The sequence below is a fragment of the Trichinella spiralis genome (assembly GCF_000181795.1).
Source record: "Trichinella spiralis strain ISS 195 chromosome Unknown Scfld4, whole genome shotgun sequence".
Taxonomy (NCBI): Eukaryota; Metazoa; Nematoda; class Enoplea; order Trichinellida; family Trichinellidae; genus Trichinella; species Trichinella spiralis.
Genome location: NW_003526943.1, coordinates 8849958 through 8870253, shown reverse-complemented (window position 1 = coordinate 8870253; position 20296 = coordinate 8849958). Strand labels below are relative to the sequence as shown.

Below are 20296 nucleotides of genomic sequence, written 5' to 3'. Positions count from 1 at the left end.
AGTTTTCATTTCCAGTCAACTGTAAAACCAATAAGAAAACATAATCTTAACAAAATATACCCTTTCTTTGCTTCTTTAAATTTTATTCATGTACAATCAGTTGAATGTTAATTTCCAAAAACCTACGTCAACAAAATTTGCATTATATACCACAGAATTTGCACAAAAACAGACACCTAATTAGTTTGTGATGCTAAACAAACGTCTGATTACAAACAATTTACAAATGTTTCAAATTTCAGCTGATAAGTGTAAATTCCATATCTTCATCAATAATACAAGTCATTACCATCGAAGTGTTATTATTCAAGTTTACAATGCAGAACTGTGCCACATCTGTGCTTCATCCTCTTCAAATACAATCAACTTCATTTTCTGTTTATATAAAGATTAAATGAAAAGTAAAATAATAAACAACAAACATTTCGACCATATTTATTGGATATTCATAACAGATAATCCAACCCCGAATTAAATTTCGCTACTAGCTGTTTTCTTGGATTGATTAGAATTTCCTTTACGATTGCTCTTCGGAAAGCCTTCACGAAACCCATTCCTAAAATTGCCCAATATAAATAAGTGCTTTTTAAAAATACCATAAAGAAAATAAAAAATAAACTCAATTTTATCAATTTCCTTCGTTATCTAGCCTAAATGTTTCATCTCGAACAATGTTTTAATGTCAGTATAATTACATTTTACAAATGAAATGTAAAGATATTTAGTAATATAAATGTTCGTCTTTAAAATTTAAAATGTATTCTTAGAAAAACAACATCCTTCTCTATAAAAATGTTGTGCTCGTAAAACTTTAAACAGTTTACTTCTTTATATAATAGAAGAAAGCATGCACAATTTCAGTTATCCATAATAATATAATAAAAGTCATACTTAAACTTTTTGCGAACAACTTTCAAATATCTCATACGCCCGGTTCCAGTGGTTCTTCGACGAAGTGCTTTTTCACTCCAATTGTCTGAAATATGTTTGTTATCAGCATATGATAAAATTCATGCCTTTCAGCATACAGCGTCTCATCTTCTTTGATGGATAACCACATGAAGCACAACGACTTTTTTGAATATGATACGATGATTTTCCACATCTTCGACATAATGTATGCGTTTTTGTATGACGCTTGCCAAAGCTAGTTGTGCCTTTTGTCTAAATTAGCAGCGTCAGATAATAAAAATAAATTTCACTTATTACCATATTAAATTTTCTTCAAAAATATAGCTTCAACAATATACACGGCTGACAACTTATAACCAAAAACATTTAAAATGCAGGTATTAACTACAGTACACTTCATCACTATATGCATGGATTTCGTTACAATACACTGAATTATTAATTAAAAATTGAAATTTTTAATAATTTCATCATATTAAAGTTTTTTATTTTAAATCTGAATAAAAATGCAAAATATTATTTGCCCTTTACTCGAAATTTAATTAATTTTTTAACAGCTAATAATTTGACTTTATTCTAAAAATGAATAAGTAATGTATCTTCATTCTATTCTATGAATTCATTTATTTTATTTGTTTTATTCCATGAATGCAAATCAAGAACTTCAATACCTAAATAGACTAGCAATTGCTACAGAAATATAGATGTGCAGGCATTATTTTACTGCTTTGAAGAGCTATCTCGTGTTGCATAGAAAATTTCTGGAGTGAATTACTACACAAATATCCAATTTGTTCGAATGAAAAAAATTTTAATAGACATAAATGTAATTCATAAAATTTATTTTTTGCATATTAATTCATGAAATTTTAAAACTACGGAAAGAGGAATGAAATTGCTGATGTTCTTATGATCTCCCATCTTTATTGTGCACAGTTCAATGAACTACGGTTTTTTAGTGCAATTTAATAAAATGTTTATTTCCATCCATGTATTTATTAAAAGTTGAAAAGCTTTCCGTTGAAAACGCTCTCATAACAGCGGACACGGTGGAAAAAGTTTTTCTGAAATCATTTCCAAGTAGCACTGCGACAAGTGCTATGGAAAATGGAAAATGAAAACCATAAGGTATCTTACTACAATTTGTCTGTTACAACTTTTGAATGCAATATAAATTCTCTTCTTTATCGTGGTTAATAATTATGTGTCACTATTTGCATTTTTAGATGAAGATCATTCAATAAAAAATGAATAAAAAATCTAATGAAACACAGTTCATTTTACTTGCATTAACAGTGTTTAAAAGTGTTTTTGCTAGCTGATTTTTACGGCAAGAATTCGAAACAAAAAAAATCTGCTCTTTCGAAAAGAAGAAAAATGTGGAAAAGAAAAATTTGCTGTTATTTTAATTCACTTTTGATTGACTCGAAAAAGATTGAAGTGAGCAAGCAGCTGTTGTATCTTTGAAAGCACTGCTACGCCATTTTTAATTTGACTAACATAATGCACTTATGGGATTTCCATAAAGTCAAACGTCTGGGTACGTTGGTAGAATCAAAGCCATTCAGGCAAAATATTGAAAGCGTCGTTGATTTTGATTATCACTGGCATTTTTTTAAGATTCTTGTAATGTCAGTAATAAGACAAAAGGCACTTTTTTTGGTAAAAACTAACTTTAATAGCATTAATGTTGAAAAATTGATGTATGAGATGATCATTGAAGAATGTAATTCGTTATTTATTTATCAATGAATGAACTGTTTGCAAATTGAGTCTGCTTCAATTTATTATTTATAATAAAAAACATGCAGATTCTGATAAATATTTGCACAATTATTTAACTTGATTTAAATGAACTTGTTTGTACCTGTTTTAATAATTAAACTGTTCTTTTACTCATAACCCTCTATAAATGCTTACCGTGGTTTCAAGTTTGAATGATAATTTTTTGATATAATGAAACTTTAAACTAAACTTTATTTTTTGAATGAATAACAGAGCATTTGCATTCTTGATTACAAGGTATATATTTATTAAAAAGAAAGAAAGAACCTTTGTTATGCACAATACAGCTATTTAAGTAGACATTGAATAAGCAAACTGGGATGATTCGATTTTCACTACCCAAGCTTTGTCCATTTACTTGAAACTACTTTAAAAGTTAAAAATTTCCATTTTAATATAAAAAGAGTTTTGATCATGCAGTTCATTCAGCTCTTTACGGGCATGCCAATTTTTCGGATCTGATTTATGATAAAATGATTATAAATTTTTCGCATCTTGTGTATTTCATATTTCTAAAAGCAAAATTGTTTTCATAAATCATACATATTTGTAATATTTTAACCTAAAATATTGTCAGTAGTTGTAAGAAATCTTGTTATTATATGCAGTGTATGTAAGAGCAAGAGAAATAACATTTCTACGAATGTTTTCCAAAATTTTACAATTTGTCTAATTATTTTACATTTAATTCATATACAAATTTGGGTGTGTTTGTGTATGCATGCATTTAAAAACAGAAAAAATAATTTCATAAAATTTATAAGAAATGGAATAAATTTTAAAGTGGTGAATGTTGATTTGAAGAAATTTTGATACAGCTGCCAGAAGAAGAAACGTCTACGTTTGCACACACGTGCCAAGCAGCCAATCAGTTGATCCGTTTGCATATTGATCACCTCATTCGCAACAATGATGAAGCAGATGACCAAGCAGGCGGAAAGACACGTCCAATTCATTCTCTTCCAAAATCAATAGCCCCTTTACCGACAGGCGTTTTATTTGTTGATATGCAAAGTGCATATGACGAAAATTTATCAAAAATCCGTTGCCGAGCAAATTGAAGAAAATTTTCTCAAATCTGTTTTGAAAATGATGCTTTCTGCTTTCTAACTTTATTGGAATTAATTTTTACAACTCTCTTGCTGAAATTGATTCAAAACTTCATTTCATCTCATATTATTTTTACCGTTCATCTTTTGCATCTATTGTTCATGTAAAAATAGAATTTTCACTGGTGAATTTGTAAGAATTTAGAATGAAAAGAGTTCTTCTTCTCTTTTCAATCAGTAAGTTCGCTTTTTAAAAATTTTCATATTTTCTATGTCATAACTTTTGCAGTTATCTATTTACGAAATTGTCTGCTATATTAAATGGCATATACGTCCATATATATATATAATGTTTCACGCATCTTGAATTCTTTGATAACGAGAAGAAATTTTTTAAATGAGTGATAATCCTACATAATTTTTTGAACATTTTCAACATCTGGAATCAAACATGAAAAACTTCCAAACAGAGTAGGTGGTAAAGATAATCATTTTATCAAATGTTAAAATGAATAAATAAAATTGATAAACCATCACGCTTGATGAATAGCAGAGCACAAAATGCATTATTCAATTCTTCTGAACACTCATGTAGTCAATAATTTGATAGTAAACCGATGAAATGATTTTTTGATAACCATTTATTTCTTTATTTAAAAACGTTGAATGATAATATGAATTTAATCTTTTTTCAGTATTTGCACTGAATATATTCCAAAATAATCAAAAGCAAATTTTATTAAGTTATTAATGCAATTGTGTGTGTGTTTTAATACAAATTGTTGCTTTAAACTGATTTTTCTTTATTATTATTTGAAATTTGTTTTTTATGCTGGGAATATTAAAAATTTTTCAAACGATGTGAAACTGTCCATAAAGTTCAATCAACAAATGTGATAATTTTCTTTCAGTAGCATGTTAGACGAAAATCCAACGTCAAATTATACTTTTAGAAATTTGTTTTTTTTGTCTATAACACAACAGTAAACAATGGTGCATGTCAATAACCGAAAAATAGCTTTCAATCATGTTTTTTTGGTGTTGCTTCAAGCATTCTAAGTATCGTTTTTGCATTATGAGTTTTAAGATAACTTTTTAGCACGTAGGCATGATTTTATGATCTCTTGAAAGGCTTCAATTGAAATTGAATTCCTCCTTTAATTTATAGCCACACGCCATTCTAATTCGTATCGCATTCAAGACAGCGAAAGTCGTGATTTTGATTTATAACACTGCTATAAGTTTTTATTTTCTCATTCACGGTAATTTGTTTGCTTAGAAATGCTTGTGTTTCTCATCAAATTATTAAACATTTTTTTTGTAATAAACGGAAATTGATAAAAAAATATCCAATTACAACAACAATTTCGGATGTTCTTTATGTATATAATTGAAATTATTGAGGATTATTTGGAAATTTTAATAAACAGAATAATAGGAACGAAAATTGAGCTTCATAAAGTGTACGATTTTGAAATCAATTTTATACTTTAGCAAAATATTTATACTTCAGTTGATGTTTATTGCAGTTCGTTACGTTTGGAGTTCCAACAATCAGATGCAACTATTTGAAGATTTATTATATAATTATAATAAAATATCTCGACCAGTACGAAATGCGAGTGAAATTTTAACCATCAAATTTGGTGCCTCGCTGATTCGCATCATTGACGTGGTAAACGATTTGAAAATTTTCAAAAAATTTACCATTTTACAAAAAATGTTGTTCTTATTCTCACTTTAGGATGAAAAAAATCAAATGCTTACTACAAATTTATGGCTTGATATGGTAATGCAATTTTAATTCAATAACATTCAATAATATAGTTTTTGCTTTTCAAAGTGGCAAATTGATTTTATTTCGTCATTAATTTTATGAATGCAATTTTTGAGGAATGGCCCGATAGTAAACTTGTCTGGGATCCTGATATGTATGGAGGAATAAAAAAATTGCACATTCCAGCAGACTTACTGTGGACTCCAGATATAGTTTTATACAATAAGTGAGTATGATTTTTATAAAGTGTACAATTTAATAACTGATAATTTACAGCGCTGCCGGTGATCCAGAAATTACCATATTCAACGATGCACTGGTCTATTATGATGGCACGGTTGTGTGGAAACCTCCAGCAATTTACAAATCATTTTGCTCTGTCAGTCAGTTTTTATATTGGTTATTCAGTTTTTTTCAAAAAAGTAATTTTATTCAGATAGACGTTACATGGTTTCCATATGATTCTCAAAAGTGCTTGATGAAATTTGGCCTTTGGAGCTATTTCGGTGCGTTCGTTGATATGCGACAACTTCCAGAAGAATTAGTAAAAGAAGTAGTTACAGATGAAAAAACTGTCCATGTCTTAGAAGTAGGCATGGATTTATCTTACTTTTACAAGTATTTCTCTATATATATATACATATGCACACACAAATAATGAATATATACATATATATATATATATATATGCATTTATTTGTTTTTTTTGAAATTTTGTCAGACATAGTTTAATGTTGTTAATTTTTTGCAGAAGTGCCGAATGGGATCTACTATCTTTAACCAGTGAACGACACGAACAAATTTACAGCAGCTGTTGTGGCAAAGAAAAATACGTCGACATCACGTTCTACTTCAGTCTGAGAAGAAAGACACTATTTTATACGGTCAATTTGATCATTCCATGCTTTCTGATTTCGTTCGCCACAACGCTGGTGTTTTACCTCTCCGATCACAAGATAACCTTTTCAATTTCCATTTTAGTCACACTGACTGTTTTCTTCTTGGTAATTTTATTTCATCATTCAATTAATTTTTCCATCTACTGCTCGTGCTTGCTTTTACCAGGTATTAATTGAAATTATCCCGCCGACGAGTTTGGTAATTCCAATGTTTGGTCGATATTTGCTGTTCACGATGGTCTTGGTCACTTTGAGCATAATCATCAGCGTCATAACGGTGAACTTGCACTTCCGCCGCGGCTCCACTCACGGCATGCCGCAATGGATGCGTCGTGTATTCCTGCACACGTTGCCCAAGTTTGCAAATGACACTTTTCAAATTATTTTTCAATGCTGCTTCCACTCGATAACCAATCGCGAACACTTTCAGATATTTGTGCATGAATTATCCAGGCTATAGTGGAGACGAGCAGTTGCAACAGAAGGAAAAAGCCAAAATATCCGGTCAATTTTGCGCCACCTTTCGACCGTTGTGTTTCAACGGCAGTCCTTGCTTGCCGAGGAAAAATGAAACCAAAGCTGACCGTCGACATCGAATCTACCGCCAATTGGTTCTGCGTATTCTGAGGGATGTACGATTTATTGAAAAACACTTCATGGAAATTGACCAAGATGACACGGTGAGCAAAGAACAAACACTATTCATATGAAATGAAATGAAATGAAATGAAAAGAAAATAATAATTTCAGATTGCTTCCGATTGGGTTTTTGTTGGAATGGTAATCGACAGGCTGTTTCTTGTTATTTTTGCATTTTTCAACGTCGGAACGCTTTATATAATTTTACAAGCCCCTACTTTGTATGACCAACGTGAGCCTTTGTCGATTCCAATTGCAACACGCCCACTTGGACAAGATACTCTGAGTGTTTCTTACGAATGAATGAAAAAATTCACCTACCACCACCACTAACAATTATTATTTAATATTAGCTATTAATAATAATAATTTTGTTTTAATCATTATCGTGTGAAAAATAACGCTTGTTCGCTTGTAAAAAGAAACAAAAGCGACTTTGTAATCTCAGAACAAGAATAAATTGTATCAACATGAAAACAGAAGTAACAAAGAACAATCCGCTTTCGAAAATAAATTTCGGTGCAAATATTTTCCACACCATCAAGTGACGTCGATGAAGAGCGCAAGCTAATACGCAGAAAAACAACTAAAAATGGAATATCAAAAATCAATAAATACAAAAAAGTATAATAAGCAATATCAAAATTGTACCTTAGTTCCGAGAACTGTCAAAAATAGTACGTTGCAAGTGAATATGCGCATTGAACAGTTTCTGCCTTGAGCATCAATTGCTGCTACCTGGGCGGCGGAATGCTCATCCCGAGTGAAGACAACCATCGGCAAGAAGAAGACCACAAATACAAAACTAGCGCTTATGTTGAGCATGACGAGCAACGTCTGCAGCCAGAGATATTTGAAATTGCCCGGCACTCCGACAAATGCCGCATCCCACGGAATTGCCGCGAACGTTGGCTGGTGGCCAAATGCGTAGAAAAAATGAAAACACAATTCAACCATGAAAATAATTATAGGAAGTATTGAATGTTCTGAAACTACTTTTAAAAATACAATATTAGCAAGCTCTCATTGAATCAAAAATAAATAATATACACCTTCTTTGTTGAGACGCAATAGAATCGCTGAGATGAGCAGCAAACATACCACTGAAAAGCTGGTACCGTCGCCCAGCAAAAGGGTGAGAATTAATGTAAAATTCCAGATGAAAGCAACCAAACTTCCGCTGAGAGCAGTTTTGAAGCCGTGAACGAAGACCAACTTCCCTTGGTTCGTTGGACCGTTGGTCAAGAACGTTTTCCAATTCTCTTTCGCGTAAGCGTGCAAAGAGTGGATCGGGAAGTGGACATTCACCGACACAAGCTTGGCTCCACGGTCCACGACATTCGTATAAGTGAACAACGGGTCATATAAGTAAAACATGAAAAACAGAACAAAGCCAGCATAGCAGCATCGAGGGAAAAACAACGGCAAACCATTTTCCATAATCTTCGGCACTTCCTCGGCTAGCCAAGAATAAGCCCAGCTAGCCATCAACGACCACGAGATGAGCTTAGAGCAAAATTTGCATACCAACACCAGCAGTCGACTGTCACCATCCAAATGACCATTGTCTTGCAAATAACGTTTCGGAATAATGTAGATGATCCAAACGCTGACGCAAGACACCAGCATGCGGATGATTTTGTCGTTGCGGTCGAGCAGACTGCCGAACGGTAGCAAAAACAACGACATTGTACATTTGACCAATTCTTCACGACATCGTCTGTACCAAACACCGCATCTGATGATCATCATGCCGGCTGTGACAAAAGCTGTCAAATTTAAATAATCATTTTTCTTCGACCATTCAAACAGGGTCAGTTTTCTTGCTTTGCAATGGAAACGATGCAAGCCGCATTGTTTTGCGAGATATTTTCTCACAGTGGAGATGAAAAACATGATAAAAAATGCTTGAACGATATATCGGACAACGGCATCTTCGTTGACTATATAACTGTTGGAAAAGACGCTGATCGCGTGCAAGAACATGAAAAACAACGAAATCCAATCCATCGTCCGAATATTGTCAACGGCGGTGAACAATTTGCCGACCAAGCAGTGCAAATGCATGGTCAATTCGATGCTCAGGGTGATGCCAATTACGGGTGGGATGCTTTCGTTGCGAGCTAAAACTGCCCAGAAAAACAAAGCGAAGTGAAGAGATTTCAAAAAGAGCAGCCGACCACTTTCGGCCCGGTCAGGGAAACGAACCATGACCAAAGAGGAGACGATCGTTTCCAATATGGTCACTATTCCAAGGGTCATCCAGCCCAAGTGAAATTTCGCCCAAGAGTCCAAGAAAATGCTGTTCACTTTGTGAACAATATCCAAACTCTTTTCCACGGTCAGCTCGTCCGCTTCGAGATTGTTGAATATTTTCAGCAACGATGAAAAGCGTTCAGTCAATACGGAATCATGGAAATTTCTCAAATAAGTTTCAGTATAACGAATCACCTAGAAAAAGAAGTTTAAACAAATAAAAATGGGCTTAAATTCTTTTTTTTTCATCACTCACTTGGTAAACGTTTACCCTGGCAGCTTGTGTACGATCCTCTCTGTGAGGGAATAGTTCTGGTATTAAGGCACCCAAATTTGAAAATGGAACGGGAATGTCCAATAAAAGTGCCAAAGTTGGTACAAGATTCAGCTGTGCAGCAACTCGATGAACATTCTTAAACATAATCATAAAATTAATATATATAAATTTTTTTAACGTAAAAATATATTCTCTTCTATACTACTATAACCATTTCTTGCAATCCATAAACAAACAAAAAAATAAACAAAACACATTTGTTCACCATGTCTGTTTTTTGTACATTGCATGCAAACGCTTCTTGTCTATTGTGTAAAGTCATTTTCGGAGAAAACCTTTATGGAAATTTAAAGTTGCTTAATTTTTTTCCTTCATCCGCTTCAAGCATTCGCACTATAATACTTGAAAACATTCTCACTGATTTCTTCTATATTTCTTTTTCAATTTTCAAACAAAAAATTTTTTTATTATTACGTTTCAAAAAAGTTCTTCATAATTTCATAGAGCATTATAGAAAGTATTTTAATAAACTGCTATTCATAACAAAAGAGATGGTGTGAATATATAAAATGATTGTTCTTAGAAAAACAAAACATTCGGATTCTTACTTCTTTCTCAAAATGCAGACGTTGTGGACTGTAAGCAAATAAAGCTGCACTCAATTCTTCTTCACTATCGCCTCCGTGATCACCGTTCTGCGTCATCCCATGATCGCCGAAAACGAACAAAATCGTATCATCAGGCATCACTTTTGTGACATTTCTAATAATACTAACTTATATTAAAAAAATTATTTTTAATATTAAAAAATATTTTTTTACCGAATAACAATATCCATTTGATGCAATTTTTTTGACATTTCTGGATGATTTGGTCCGTATTTATGTCCACAATGGTCGACTCCCAAAAAATGAGCAATCAAAAGATCCCAACTGTTAGATCGAAGCTCATCGTACAAGTGGGCTAAAATTCCATCGTCCACCGTGTGCAAATCTTTCACATCGAACGAAGGAAATGGATAAGATTTATTAAAATGATTCGGAAACAACGCCATCCACGTATCATCGCCCATAAAAGTGATCTTCCTTCCTTGATTTATCATTTGATCGATCAAATTGTCCTCTTCAATTGCAGTTCCAGCAAAATTGGTGCCGGCATCGACGAAAGTTGGGAGACTTCCGGTGGTCAAACTTTTCAAACGCTGCAAAGTTGTAGTAGGCGGATCGGCAATAAATTTGAAAAGCATACTGTTGGAAGGCTTTTTGGAAAGCAATTCGTTGACCAGGGAAAATTTGTTGTGATAAATTTTTTTCGAATGCTTCGGAGATGCTACAAAATCGTAACGCAATGCATCGACAACTAGCAAAATGGCGCGTTTGTATTTCGATTTCACCCAACATCCAGAAGGAGAGCTTGAACTGACCGGATACTGTACATCGTAACAACTGCTTTTGTGCAACAACGCATGTCGAGTTAACAGAAAGCCTCGAGAAAAAAAGAAAACACCAAAAAAGTATCCTAAGACTACAACCAACAGCTTCAAGAAAAGCATACTACCCATGTTCCTAAATAAGCTGAAAATATTCAATCAGATAATATTAACAAAAAAATCATCTTTAAAATTTTAAGCTACAAGTTAAATAACGTCAAAAAAATCTTTACTTCCTAACCTATTGCATTACATAACGTAAATGCTGTCAAATTAATTCTTCAAGCAAATATCTGCATACAAATTTAGCGTCATCATTTATAATAACAATTACTTTTAGCGTTTACGTTTACATGAAATGAAATATAATAAAAATGTATTAAAAAATATTTTTTCAATATGCAACATTCAAAAAAACAATTGAAGCTAAAATCCATTTCTTCAACCGTATTTAAAATTGAACTCATATATGGAATATGACAATTTTCAGAACTCACTCAAATATTAAATAATGTAAGCGCAGAAAACGTTATATTACAAACATATGAAGAGTTCAGCTTTCAATTTCACCAATATAACAGTAAAGAATTTATTCTGTAAATAGAACCAAGTACACTGATTAAAAAAATTACATTTTGTTCGTTACTAATTGTAGTATATCTGAAAATCAGGTACAAAATTCACAGAGAATACGGTAAAGGAACAATTGGTATGAATTGGCGGCGTGAGTGGCGCATGTGTTGGTTCTTAGTTGTGCCTTTTATTGAGCCGAAATAAACAACTGGATAAAGAACTCAATGTAGAACTGGGTCAGTATACCGGTCGACTAGCATCAATAATTTTAGATAAGGAGGCGAAATCAAAATTTCTGCGTTATAGACCACTTCCATTTGCGTTGAAAAGTAAAGCGGAAGCAGAGTCGCTCTAGAAAGGTAGGTTGGTAGAAGAAAAAGTGTTCGATCCAACCAACTATTCAGAATGTGCATCACCCGTAGTACCAGTGGTAAAAGGAAATGGTAAAATTCGGCTGTGTGGCGATTACAAAGCAACAAAGCAGTGAATTCATCCATAAAGTCTGATGATGTGTACCCTTTACCAACAATTAACGAAGTTTTGGCAGAACGGCAGGAGGAAAGTTCTTCCCAAAATTAGGTTTGGATACAGCTTACACAAGTTCGAGTAAATGAGTCAACGTCCCAAGTGCTTACTTTAAATACACACCGTGGCTTATACAAAATACATAGACTTCCTTTTGGCAGTGCATCAGCGCCAACCATCTTCAGAAGATTAATGGAGTCAGTCTTGCCAAATTTGAAAGGCACAGCAGTGTAATTAGATGGCATCTTGATAGCGGTAGAAGATGAAGCAGAGCATTAGGAACGACTGCGAGCAGTTTTACAACGACTCAGGGAAGCTGGACTCCCGTTGAATAGACTGAAATACCAGTTTGCGATGGAGGCAGTGTCATTCTTAAGATTCAAGATTGATAAAAGGCTTATACGCCCAGCAATCGAAAACATTCCACCCGAATGGAGGCAACAGCTTCAGGTAGGAGATTCAAATCACCCCAAAGTAAAAGAGAAATCACTGACGGAAATGTCAGAAACCATAAATGAAAGAAAACGGATGAAAGATAGAAATCTGTCAGTCGGTGATACAGTTCTATGGAGAAGTTATGGGACCGGACCCAGATGGATGCCTGGAAAAGTAGCTCAAGTACGAGATCTTCGTGATTCTATGCTTACACGTGAAGAAGTATCATAAGAAGGAGGGGAAGAAGAAGATGTAGAGAACACCGAGACCGCACATATTAAAGAAGGAAAAGAAATAATTGAAGAATCAAATGGAATTCGTAAGAAACCGAAGTATTTGGATAATTTTCTTCTAAAAGTCGAGAAAGTGTAGTATGTCTGAAAATCATGTACGAAATTCACCGGAAGGAAATACGGTAAAAGAATAACTGGTATGAGTTAGCGGCGTAAGTGGTTCGCGTGTCTTGGTTATTATTTGTTTGTTTTATTGTGCCCAAATAAACTACTGTAAACGTTTATTACAAGTGTTGTTCTCTTTATGCTGACAAACCGTAACACTAATATTTGTTATCAGTTTAGCGGAAATGAAAGTTTTTAATTACTGTGCGTAAATTTTCAGAGATATTCTTCTCTATGAAAGAATAATTGTGCATTTATGCTCATAAGAATTATGCAAGTTATGTGAATGCGTAATTTCGTTACAAAGTAGGTTTTCCACTTTTTCAAATTTCTACAGCTGTTACGTATCGATAAGCAACTTTTAAATGTTATATTATGGAAATGTAATGGTTCATGCCGCATCAATAAGTAAATTATTATCAAAGGTATGTGATTTAAAAATCGTCTTTGTATGATTTTTGTATTTTTTAAGGAATTTCAGAAGGAAAATTAACAACTTCCAAATACATTTTTGTGTCATAATAAGTACTATCCTTTCCATATTCAGATGCTATTGTACTTGCAACAAATAGATTTATTGAGATAACTATGTTATTCGAACTTGAAAATAGCATACAATAAAAAGGAGAAAGGTAAAGAAAACAGGTATTAGCAGTTGCCTAAAAGTTTTATTTTTATAGCACGTTAGTTTGAAGTGCTTGTAGTTTTCAGCTTTTGTTTGTTTACTCGGTCATGTGATATGTTTGATTGTCGTAAGTTCTTCAAAATGAAGCATTCACTCAATTTACCAAAAAAAATTTGTCCAAACGTTTAACTAAATAAAGTGGTTCAATCACCGCAGCAGTTTCATTTGAGAAAGTTTTACTGAAAAGCGTATTTTCGAATCGCGCCACATTGAAAATCAAACTAAGTGAATTCCCTTAGTTGTACCAGTGTAAATGTCATAAAAGTTACAGTTAATTCGAATTTTTAAGATGAATATTAAAAATATGTGCATTTTCATTTTGCCTTTAACTTGAAGATCTGTTTTCAGCTGATTACAGTAGCCTCTGATATTTAGCTATTAAATTCAAAGTAGAATCTTAAAAATAAATTACAAAAATTAATGAAATGAATGAAAATATTGTTTTTCAACAATTTTAGTAATAACATTAATGCAAATATAATATCTACGTGATAAATTTTCTGAGGAATGAGACAAATAAATATACTTTTTAAGAAAAATATTTAAAATTTAAATAAATCAGAATCAATTAATTTATTAAAATGAGTGAAATATTAACATTATCATGCTATATTTTACGGTTGCTTATTTCAATTTACTTCCTGTTGCCTACTTCTCATTTTATTCTACTGTATCTTAGGTTTGACAGATGTGTGCATCTGGCATTATCCAAGTTCTGTATTATTGAAGTAAAAGATAATAATTTTGGGTTAGCATCTTTTTTACCTCCCACATATTGATGCGTGTATATTTTTTACTTGTTATCGGGACTAATGACTGAACCGCAAAGTGTCGCAGAAGGAGGCTTGCAGCCAGGTAAGATTGTTGTTTTGCATGAAAACCAAACCGTTTCTGTTTGTCTATCTATTTTCACCCTGATATAGGAGTTGAATTTTTTAATATTATATTTCAACATATCAACATGAATTGTGTTTACCATATCAGTTAAAAATTGTTTACTTTTTCCGCAAATTCGTGTAACTGATATTACCAGATTGGCAGCATACATTACAAATTTTTCTGGCAGTAAAATTATACCGCTGTTGCACGTGATGAACGTTTCGATCAGTTTTATATTTTTTTGCGTTGCACAAACATGTTGAATTGATGCAATATTGTTGAGTTTGTTGAGCGTTAGGCGAAAGCGATTTTTGCACTGCTGAATCGAATTTGTGGTAATGCATTTTACAACTCCATCCAGTGTTGAAGAGGAGCATTTGTAATCTGTTTTGTTTTTTTTAATCTATCTTGAAGAAGTGATACAGTATCAATTAATAGCAAATAAATTTTGAGATTATTTCCAAACGGAAGTGCTTTATAAAATGTGCAGCTGTCTGGTCACTTGGGCATGTTGAAGTTTTTATGTCTATGTTAACGTAAACAGCTGAGCAGATGATTGCTTGTACAAGATTAAATCAGAACTTTTGATTTTTTCTTTTCTTTTCATTAGCTCCCAGTTGCTTTTATCATATTAATATTTCGAAATATGAAATGTAATATTGTATATTGTTGTAGTACATTTCATGTTGGATCGTAGCATGTTTTTTTTTGTTATTTTTGAAAAAGGCTGATGATTTTCGAGCGGTTGAAGAAATTTTTTTTCTTAAAATGATGTTTGCAAGATTTGTTTGTCATATAGGATGTGAAGTTGAAATGAAGTTTTAAGCTAACATCAAATTACTGCGAAGAACGATTGCCCATGCTTGCAAATCATAAGCCTCTTTTGATTTCATCTCGCCTTCCTCTTTTTAATTTGATTGATCTCGCCTATGCGCGTTGATGAATTAATCAAACAGAGTAGTAATGGTGGCTCCGGACGTTATGACCGTTGTGTTTATTGATTCCGTCCATCAAACAAGATCATAGCAAACTCTTCTTGTTTTCAGTCAAATTATTACTGGCTTCCGTTTCGTGGAAAATTGCAAGCATCACATGCTGATAATTGTTTATATTAAAATTTTATAATTAATATAAGAAAATTTAGTTGGCATTCATTTCTAGCTGAGTATGGGAAAAAAATAATAATAATTTTTCCCCTTTTATTTTATCCATCTGAGATCAACTTCCACATAGAATTTATTGTGATTTTGCATTTCGTTTGGGTGTTGTTGTTGTTGTTGTTTTCTTTATCCTGATATCAAAGTTTATTCTTTTGGCATATTTGTTCGTATTCGTTTCTAAAAGTGAACAAATAAATGCTGCTCACTCTGGTGGTCAATGGGTGCGTTGGGTTCATTTGAGATTTTGAAATCTGCAAGCATTAAATCTGTTCAAATAAACCCATTTCATATACTTTGACAGTGTACATTTATTTGTTCTCTCTGTTGTCGTGTTAATCTGTGCTGGTTGCTTTTGTAAATTTGATTAAATTATTATTTATGCATTTCAACACAAACACGTACAAACGTTATGTGTGTTGCCAAAAAAAATATGCATTTTCAAATCAAATCAAACATACACTACTTTAGAATGTATATGTATAAAGTGTGCATTTTTTCTACGTTTGATCGAAATTAATTTTTAATTGCAATTGTAAATTTTCCAACTCTTTTTTAAAAAATACAAATCAGTTTAATAAAAATATGTATACTTTTCTGATAGTTCTTATCAGATATGCAGTAATCATAAATTATTGTAAATAATTTTCACAGTATGATGAGAAATTAATTATTAATTTTAATAAATGTGCAAGATTTCTGTTCATTTGAAAATGACTATTTTCCTTATTATTATTATTGCATTATGATGAAAATTTGCGTGATTGTCGCGCATGCATGTGTGTTTTTGATATGGAAAGTTTTCACTTGTTTCAAGAAAGCCAGGAAATTTATTATTATTGTTTAATTCATTTTTCCCCTATTTTTTTTTATCTCGAAATTGAATTTCAAAAATAAATAATCTGAAACGGATGAAGTGAATTTCCTCCAATGTAAAATGGAATAAGTGGTACGATGCGGAAGTTTTTAGCATCTCGTAATAAAAAGCTTTTCCTTTTTTTATTCTCATTCAGATGTGCATAATGGCGTGTGTTATGTTGTATTATTCTTGTTGTATCTTTGTTGTTTAGCCGATTTTGTTTTTTCATTTTTTTCACAGCTTGCATACACAACAGTGCACAATTTTTTTTATTAATTGTTTTTTTTTTAATTTTAAATCTACCCAGACGATTATGTTAATAATATTGTAGGTTGTCTGTTGAAAGGTGGGATATTTTTTATGCGATACTTTTGATATTCTTTTTTTATTTTGTAATAATTATTTAAATTTAAATACAATGTGCATACGGTGTTAATATGCATGTATCCATGTAAAAGTGGGTGTGTGGGTGTGTATAACTATGATTTTGTTACAGAATTATGTATTGAATAATTTTGCATTATGATGATGGTGATTCAGGTTGAAAACTTTAGTCGTTAGTTGTAGTTCAATACTCTTGTCGGTGTGTCATTGCTGTACCAGGCTGTGCTATGCATGCTCAGGTTTCCAGGTCATAATAGTTTATGTGTTACCATTTGGATGCTTTTGTGCTTGATCAGCGACAGTTTGCATGGCGCTACTGTTTTCGTTGTGAAGGCCTTTGAGCACTTGAAGCATTGAAAAGCTGTATTTGTTGTTGTTGTTGTTGTTGTTGTCAGCTTTTGCTTTCAATAATTTTCACTAACAAATCCAACCAACTCAATCCCTTCTCAGTTAATATTATGCATTCCAAGTTGATTATTTGAATATTCATTTTTTTGTTTTTGTTTTTTTCTGCAATGATTGTTTGTGATGTAAATGTGCTTATGTTGTTGTTGTTGTTGTTGTTGCTTCTGTACTTCACTTCCACGTGTATAAGGAGTACGGACGGTTGAATTGAACCTTCTTCAAATACATGCAGGTCTGTTTGCTAATCGTATTTCATAGATCACGCACAGTCTGCTAGACAATATTACTTTAAAATCATAATTTTTTAAAAGTTATTATTTTGTATAATCATTTAATTCAGCATTTGTTTGATAGTCATTTATTTGGTTGCTTGAAAATATTAAATTTCAGTTCAATTATTTCTTTTTTATTCTTTTCATAAAGATGTCATTTAATTTTAGGGGGCGTATGCGTGTATGTAAATTAAGCTTTAACAGCAATTTTCTTTTGTTGTTGTGTAACTGGGCAAGTTTTAAAAATTATGAAAAGAGGAATATGTTATTTGAAATAGTTGAAATTTATTATTATTAACATTGCGTTGGTAAATTGTTTGTCTTAAAAAAATGAATAAAATGAAAATTATGTATGTAGAAATTCTACAGGAAGAAAAACATCTTCCATTTTTGTTTGTTTATTTGTTTGTTTTTGTTTTTGGTTGATTTTCATAAATGTTCGTGTGGTGTTTGTTTGTTTGTTTGTTTGTTTCCCTTCTTCGACCCAAGCTAACCAACTGCGCGCCAGTTGGAAGCTGGCACGGCCGCGGCCGCGCTTCTAGTAGTAGCAGACATGCACAATAAATGCTATCTTGTGAAAAACTCGCCTCTTTCATTACCAGCTGCATTTGCAAAACAGCATGTCTACCATATTTTCATCCCACCTGCCTATGTTTATGCATATTGTTTTTCATAATTTTAATAATCTTTTTTCAAATTATTACTATTTAAGAAAATATACAAGCCAGACGTTCATTTTTTGTCAATAAAATTAAAGAAAATAAATCAGTTTTTTTTGATGAAGAAGTAAATTGTCCTCGATGTTTTTCTTCTGGTTTTTTTTCATACTGTTAATAAATACCTACTTTGCACAGAATGAAGAACTACACAAGTGATCACTTTTAACACAGTGAACTATTTAGACAAACGACAACAACAACAAAAAATATGCCATAATTTAATTTTAGCTAATTTTGAATGAACATTCAGCAAAAGGGGAGGGGGGAATTTGTTGCATGAATTATGTCTGCATTTATCTTCTCGACGTGTGAAAATGTTTTTTCAATTCTTCTTGATTATCATATTTCAACGGTATTATTGTTTGTATATATTTTTTAAAATTATTTTTGATTATTATTATTATTTTGTTGATAATTAATTTTTCTTTTACTGGATATTACGGTGTGTTTTGTGTATTGGGGAAAATTTTTTTTTGAATTTTCGCGTTAGATAGAGTTCAGGGAAGCGGATTTTTGAATTGCATTTGAAATCTGAACTTTTGAAATTTTTGCCACGCACACAGAATGAATAAAAAATGACAGATTATTTTTTGTTTCAGTATTTTTGTTAAATTTTTTTATTGGTCAGTATTTTATTTTCGGAAGAGAAAAATTATTCTGCATCGTTATTATTTATTTATTTGTTTTATTTTTTCATTTTAATCCGATATTTAATAGTTTGATCAAATGTCATTTTTCAAGCTATTATTTTTGAATCAACAGTTGTTAGGAAAAAAGAGAAAAATAAATTTTAATATTTCTTTTATTGTTTTCTTTTCTTTTTTGTGCCGTTTTGAAAAATGATCGCATATCAGTCCTTGGCGGTTGTTTGTTGCTTGTCCCTGAATATTGCATATTTTTGGAACATCTCGTGCGCGAGCAGCAGCAACAATTTCAAGAAGGCCAATTTCACGCTGGCCGAGTTTGTGCACGTTGAAACGATGTGTGATGCCTGATCACTGACGACATACTTGTGTCACCCGGAGCCTGGCATCCTCAGCCTTTGGGCGACCGCCTCTCGTTGATGCTCAATATCCATGCGCTTCTCACGCTTCTTCCACTGCCTCTTTTCCCTGGGAAATTTTTTTATTTCATTTTTCTTTGTTTTTCATAATTAATTATCTTCAAGCTGAACAGCAGCAGCAACAACAACAACAACAACAGCAACACTTTTTCACATTCTTCTTACAGTACATATATTGATATGAATGTGGATATTGTATTGCATATTTGCATATATGTATATATTTTTTTTGTTTAATTTCAGGTGTGGATAATTTTCGAGCACTTTTAAAAGGACATATTGATATTATTGAATACCTGAATTCGGACGCAGCTACTACTGCTGAAAATGGCGAGCACGTGTAAGTTGAGCATTATTACATCATTGAAAATTCTTTTTCATTTAATCTTCTTTTAAATAATAAGTAAAATAATTAATTTTTCTCTACACTTCTTTTTAATAATATAATAATTTATTTTATGATATTTTAGATTTAAATTTTTTTAATTTTAAACTGAATTGGTTCATTATTTTTCGATTGCTTTTGTTTGAAGTTTGCTTCCCGGAAGCTTGCTTTTTCTTTTGTTTTTTTTTTGTACAGTAATAGTTATTTTTTGCACTGGCTTGTACAAACAATTTTGGATCGTTTTTTTTTACAATAAATATTAATAATAACTAGTCTTCAATGTGAAAATTGAATGCACGAATTCAATTCTTGTTTGTTATTAAACGAACTTTAGCACTTATTAGTAGTTGTTGGGATGGGGGGGGGGCGGAATTCGCACAAAACTATTCAATTTCCTTGTATTTCATGTTGTTCACATATTCTGTGTTATTATTTTTTTTTTCATCTTCGATATCATGGGATTTTCAATTCATTCGAAAAATAATAATTTTGTGAAAATTATAATTTCTTTTTGTTTTTTTAATCTAGTATTAA

General features: G+C 32.0%; 6 protein-coding genes across 6 annotated transcripts; 3 read left to right on the top strand and 3 right to left on the bottom strand.

Annotated features, from left to right (window-relative positions):
* Positions 1–110: 110 nt before the first annotated feature.
* Positions 111–1164, bottom strand: Tsp_02072 (60S ribosomal protein L37; the record flags this gene model as incomplete). Its single annotated transcript, XM_003377918.1, has 3 exons — positions 111–556; positions 892–976; positions 1029–1164. Coding segments are annotated over 3 exons (306 nt in total), but the record flags the coding sequence as incomplete, so codon positions are not given.
* A 1251-nt stretch (positions 1165–2415) lies between these two features.
* Tsp_02073 (hypothetical protein) lies at positions 2416–3758 on the top strand. The gene is made up of 2 exons (XM_003377917.1): positions 2416–2499; positions 3516–3758. The coding sequence occupies exons 1-2, from the start codon at positions 2416–2418 to the stop codon at positions 3756–3758; spliced, it is 327 nt and encodes a 108-aa protein (XP_003377965.1).
* Positions 3759–5505: 1747 nt separating this feature from the next.
* Positions 5506–7364, top strand: Tsp_02074 (putative neurotransmitter-gated ion-channel ligand binding domain protein). Its single transcript, XM_003377916.1, has 7 exons — positions 5506–5535; positions 5640–5749; positions 5800–5902; positions 5960–6141; positions 6275–6588; positions 6876–7102; positions 7173–7364. The coding sequence occupies exons 1-7, from the start codon at positions 5506–5508 to the stop codon at positions 7362–7364; spliced, it is 1158 nt and encodes a 385-aa protein (XP_003377964.1).
* A 336-nt stretch (positions 7365–7700) lies between these two features.
* Positions 7701–11155, bottom strand: Tsp_02075 (conserved hypothetical protein). Its single transcript, XM_003377915.1, has 5 exons — positions 10452–11155; positions 10203–10365; positions 9574–9729; positions 8114–9512; positions 7701–8047 (listed from the first exon to the last, which is right to left on the bottom strand). Exons 1-5 carry the CDS (start codon positions 11153–11155, stop codon positions 7701–7703), a joined length of 2769 nt encoding a protein of 922 aa, XP_003377963.1.
* A 1320-nt stretch (positions 11156–12475) lies between these two features.
* Tsp_02076 (conserved hypothetical protein) lies at positions 12476–12787 on the top strand. Its single transcript, XM_003377914.1, has one exon. The coding sequence runs from the start codon at positions 12476–12478 to the stop codon at positions 12785–12787; it is 312 nt and encodes a 103-aa protein (XP_003377962.1).
* A 1527-nt stretch (positions 12788–14314) lies between these two features.
* On the bottom strand, positions 14315–14862 carry Tsp_02077 (hypothetical protein). Its single transcript, XM_003377913.1, has 3 exons — positions 14717–14862; positions 14437–14553; positions 14315–14354 (listed from the first exon to the last, which is right to left on the bottom strand). The coding sequence occupies exons 1-3, from the start codon at positions 14860–14862 to the stop codon at positions 14315–14317; spliced, it is 303 nt and encodes a 100-aa protein (XP_003377961.1).
* Positions 14863–20296: the final 5434 nt, after the last annotated feature.

Coding starts and splice junctions, on each gene's coding strand:
- Tsp_02073 (XM_003377917.1), top strand. CDS start 2,416: ATGCACTTATGGGATTTCCATAAAGTCAAACGTCTGGGTACGTTGGTA. Junction 2,500..3,515: donor GGCAAAATATTGAAAGCGTC/GTTGATTTTGAT, acceptor ATTTTGATACAG/CTGCCAGAAGAAGAAACGTC.
- Tsp_02074 (XM_003377916.1), top strand. CDS start 5,506: ATGCTTACTACAAATTTATGGCTTGATATG. Junction 6,142..6,274: donor GATTTATCTTACTTTTACAA/GTATTTCTCTAT, acceptor AATTTTTTGCAG/AAGTGCCGAATGGGATCTAC. Junction 7,103..7,172: donor AAATTGACCAAGATGACACG/GTGAGCAAAGAA, acceptor TAATAATTTCAG/ATTGCTTCCGATTGGGTTTT.
- Tsp_02075 (XM_003377915.1), bottom strand. CDS start 11,155: ATGGGTAGTATGCTTTTCTTGAAGCTGTTGGTTGTAGTCTTAGGATAC. Junction 9,513..9,573: donor CCAGGGTAAACGTTTACCAA/GTGAGTGATGAA, acceptor TTCTTTTTCTAG/GTGATTCGTTATACTGAAAC. Junction 8,048..8,113: donor ATTGCGTCTCAACAAAGAAG/GTGTATATTATT, acceptor AAGTAGTTTCAG/AACATTCAATACTTCCTATA.
- Tsp_02076 (XM_003377914.1), top strand. CDS start 12,476: ATGGAGGCAGTGTCATTCTTAAGATTCAAGATTGATAAAAGGCTTATA.
- Tsp_02077 (XM_003377913.1), bottom strand. CDS start 14,862: ATGCATTACCACAAATTCGATTCAGCAGTGCAAAAATCGCTTTCGCCT. Junction 14,554..14,716: donor GTTCATCACGTGCAACAGCG/GTATAATTTTAC, acceptor CTCCTATATCAG/GGTGAAAATAGATAGACAAA. Junction 14,355..14,436: donor GTCATTAGTCCCGATAACAA/GTAAAAAATATA, acceptor TCAATAATACAG/AACTTGGATAATGCCAGATG.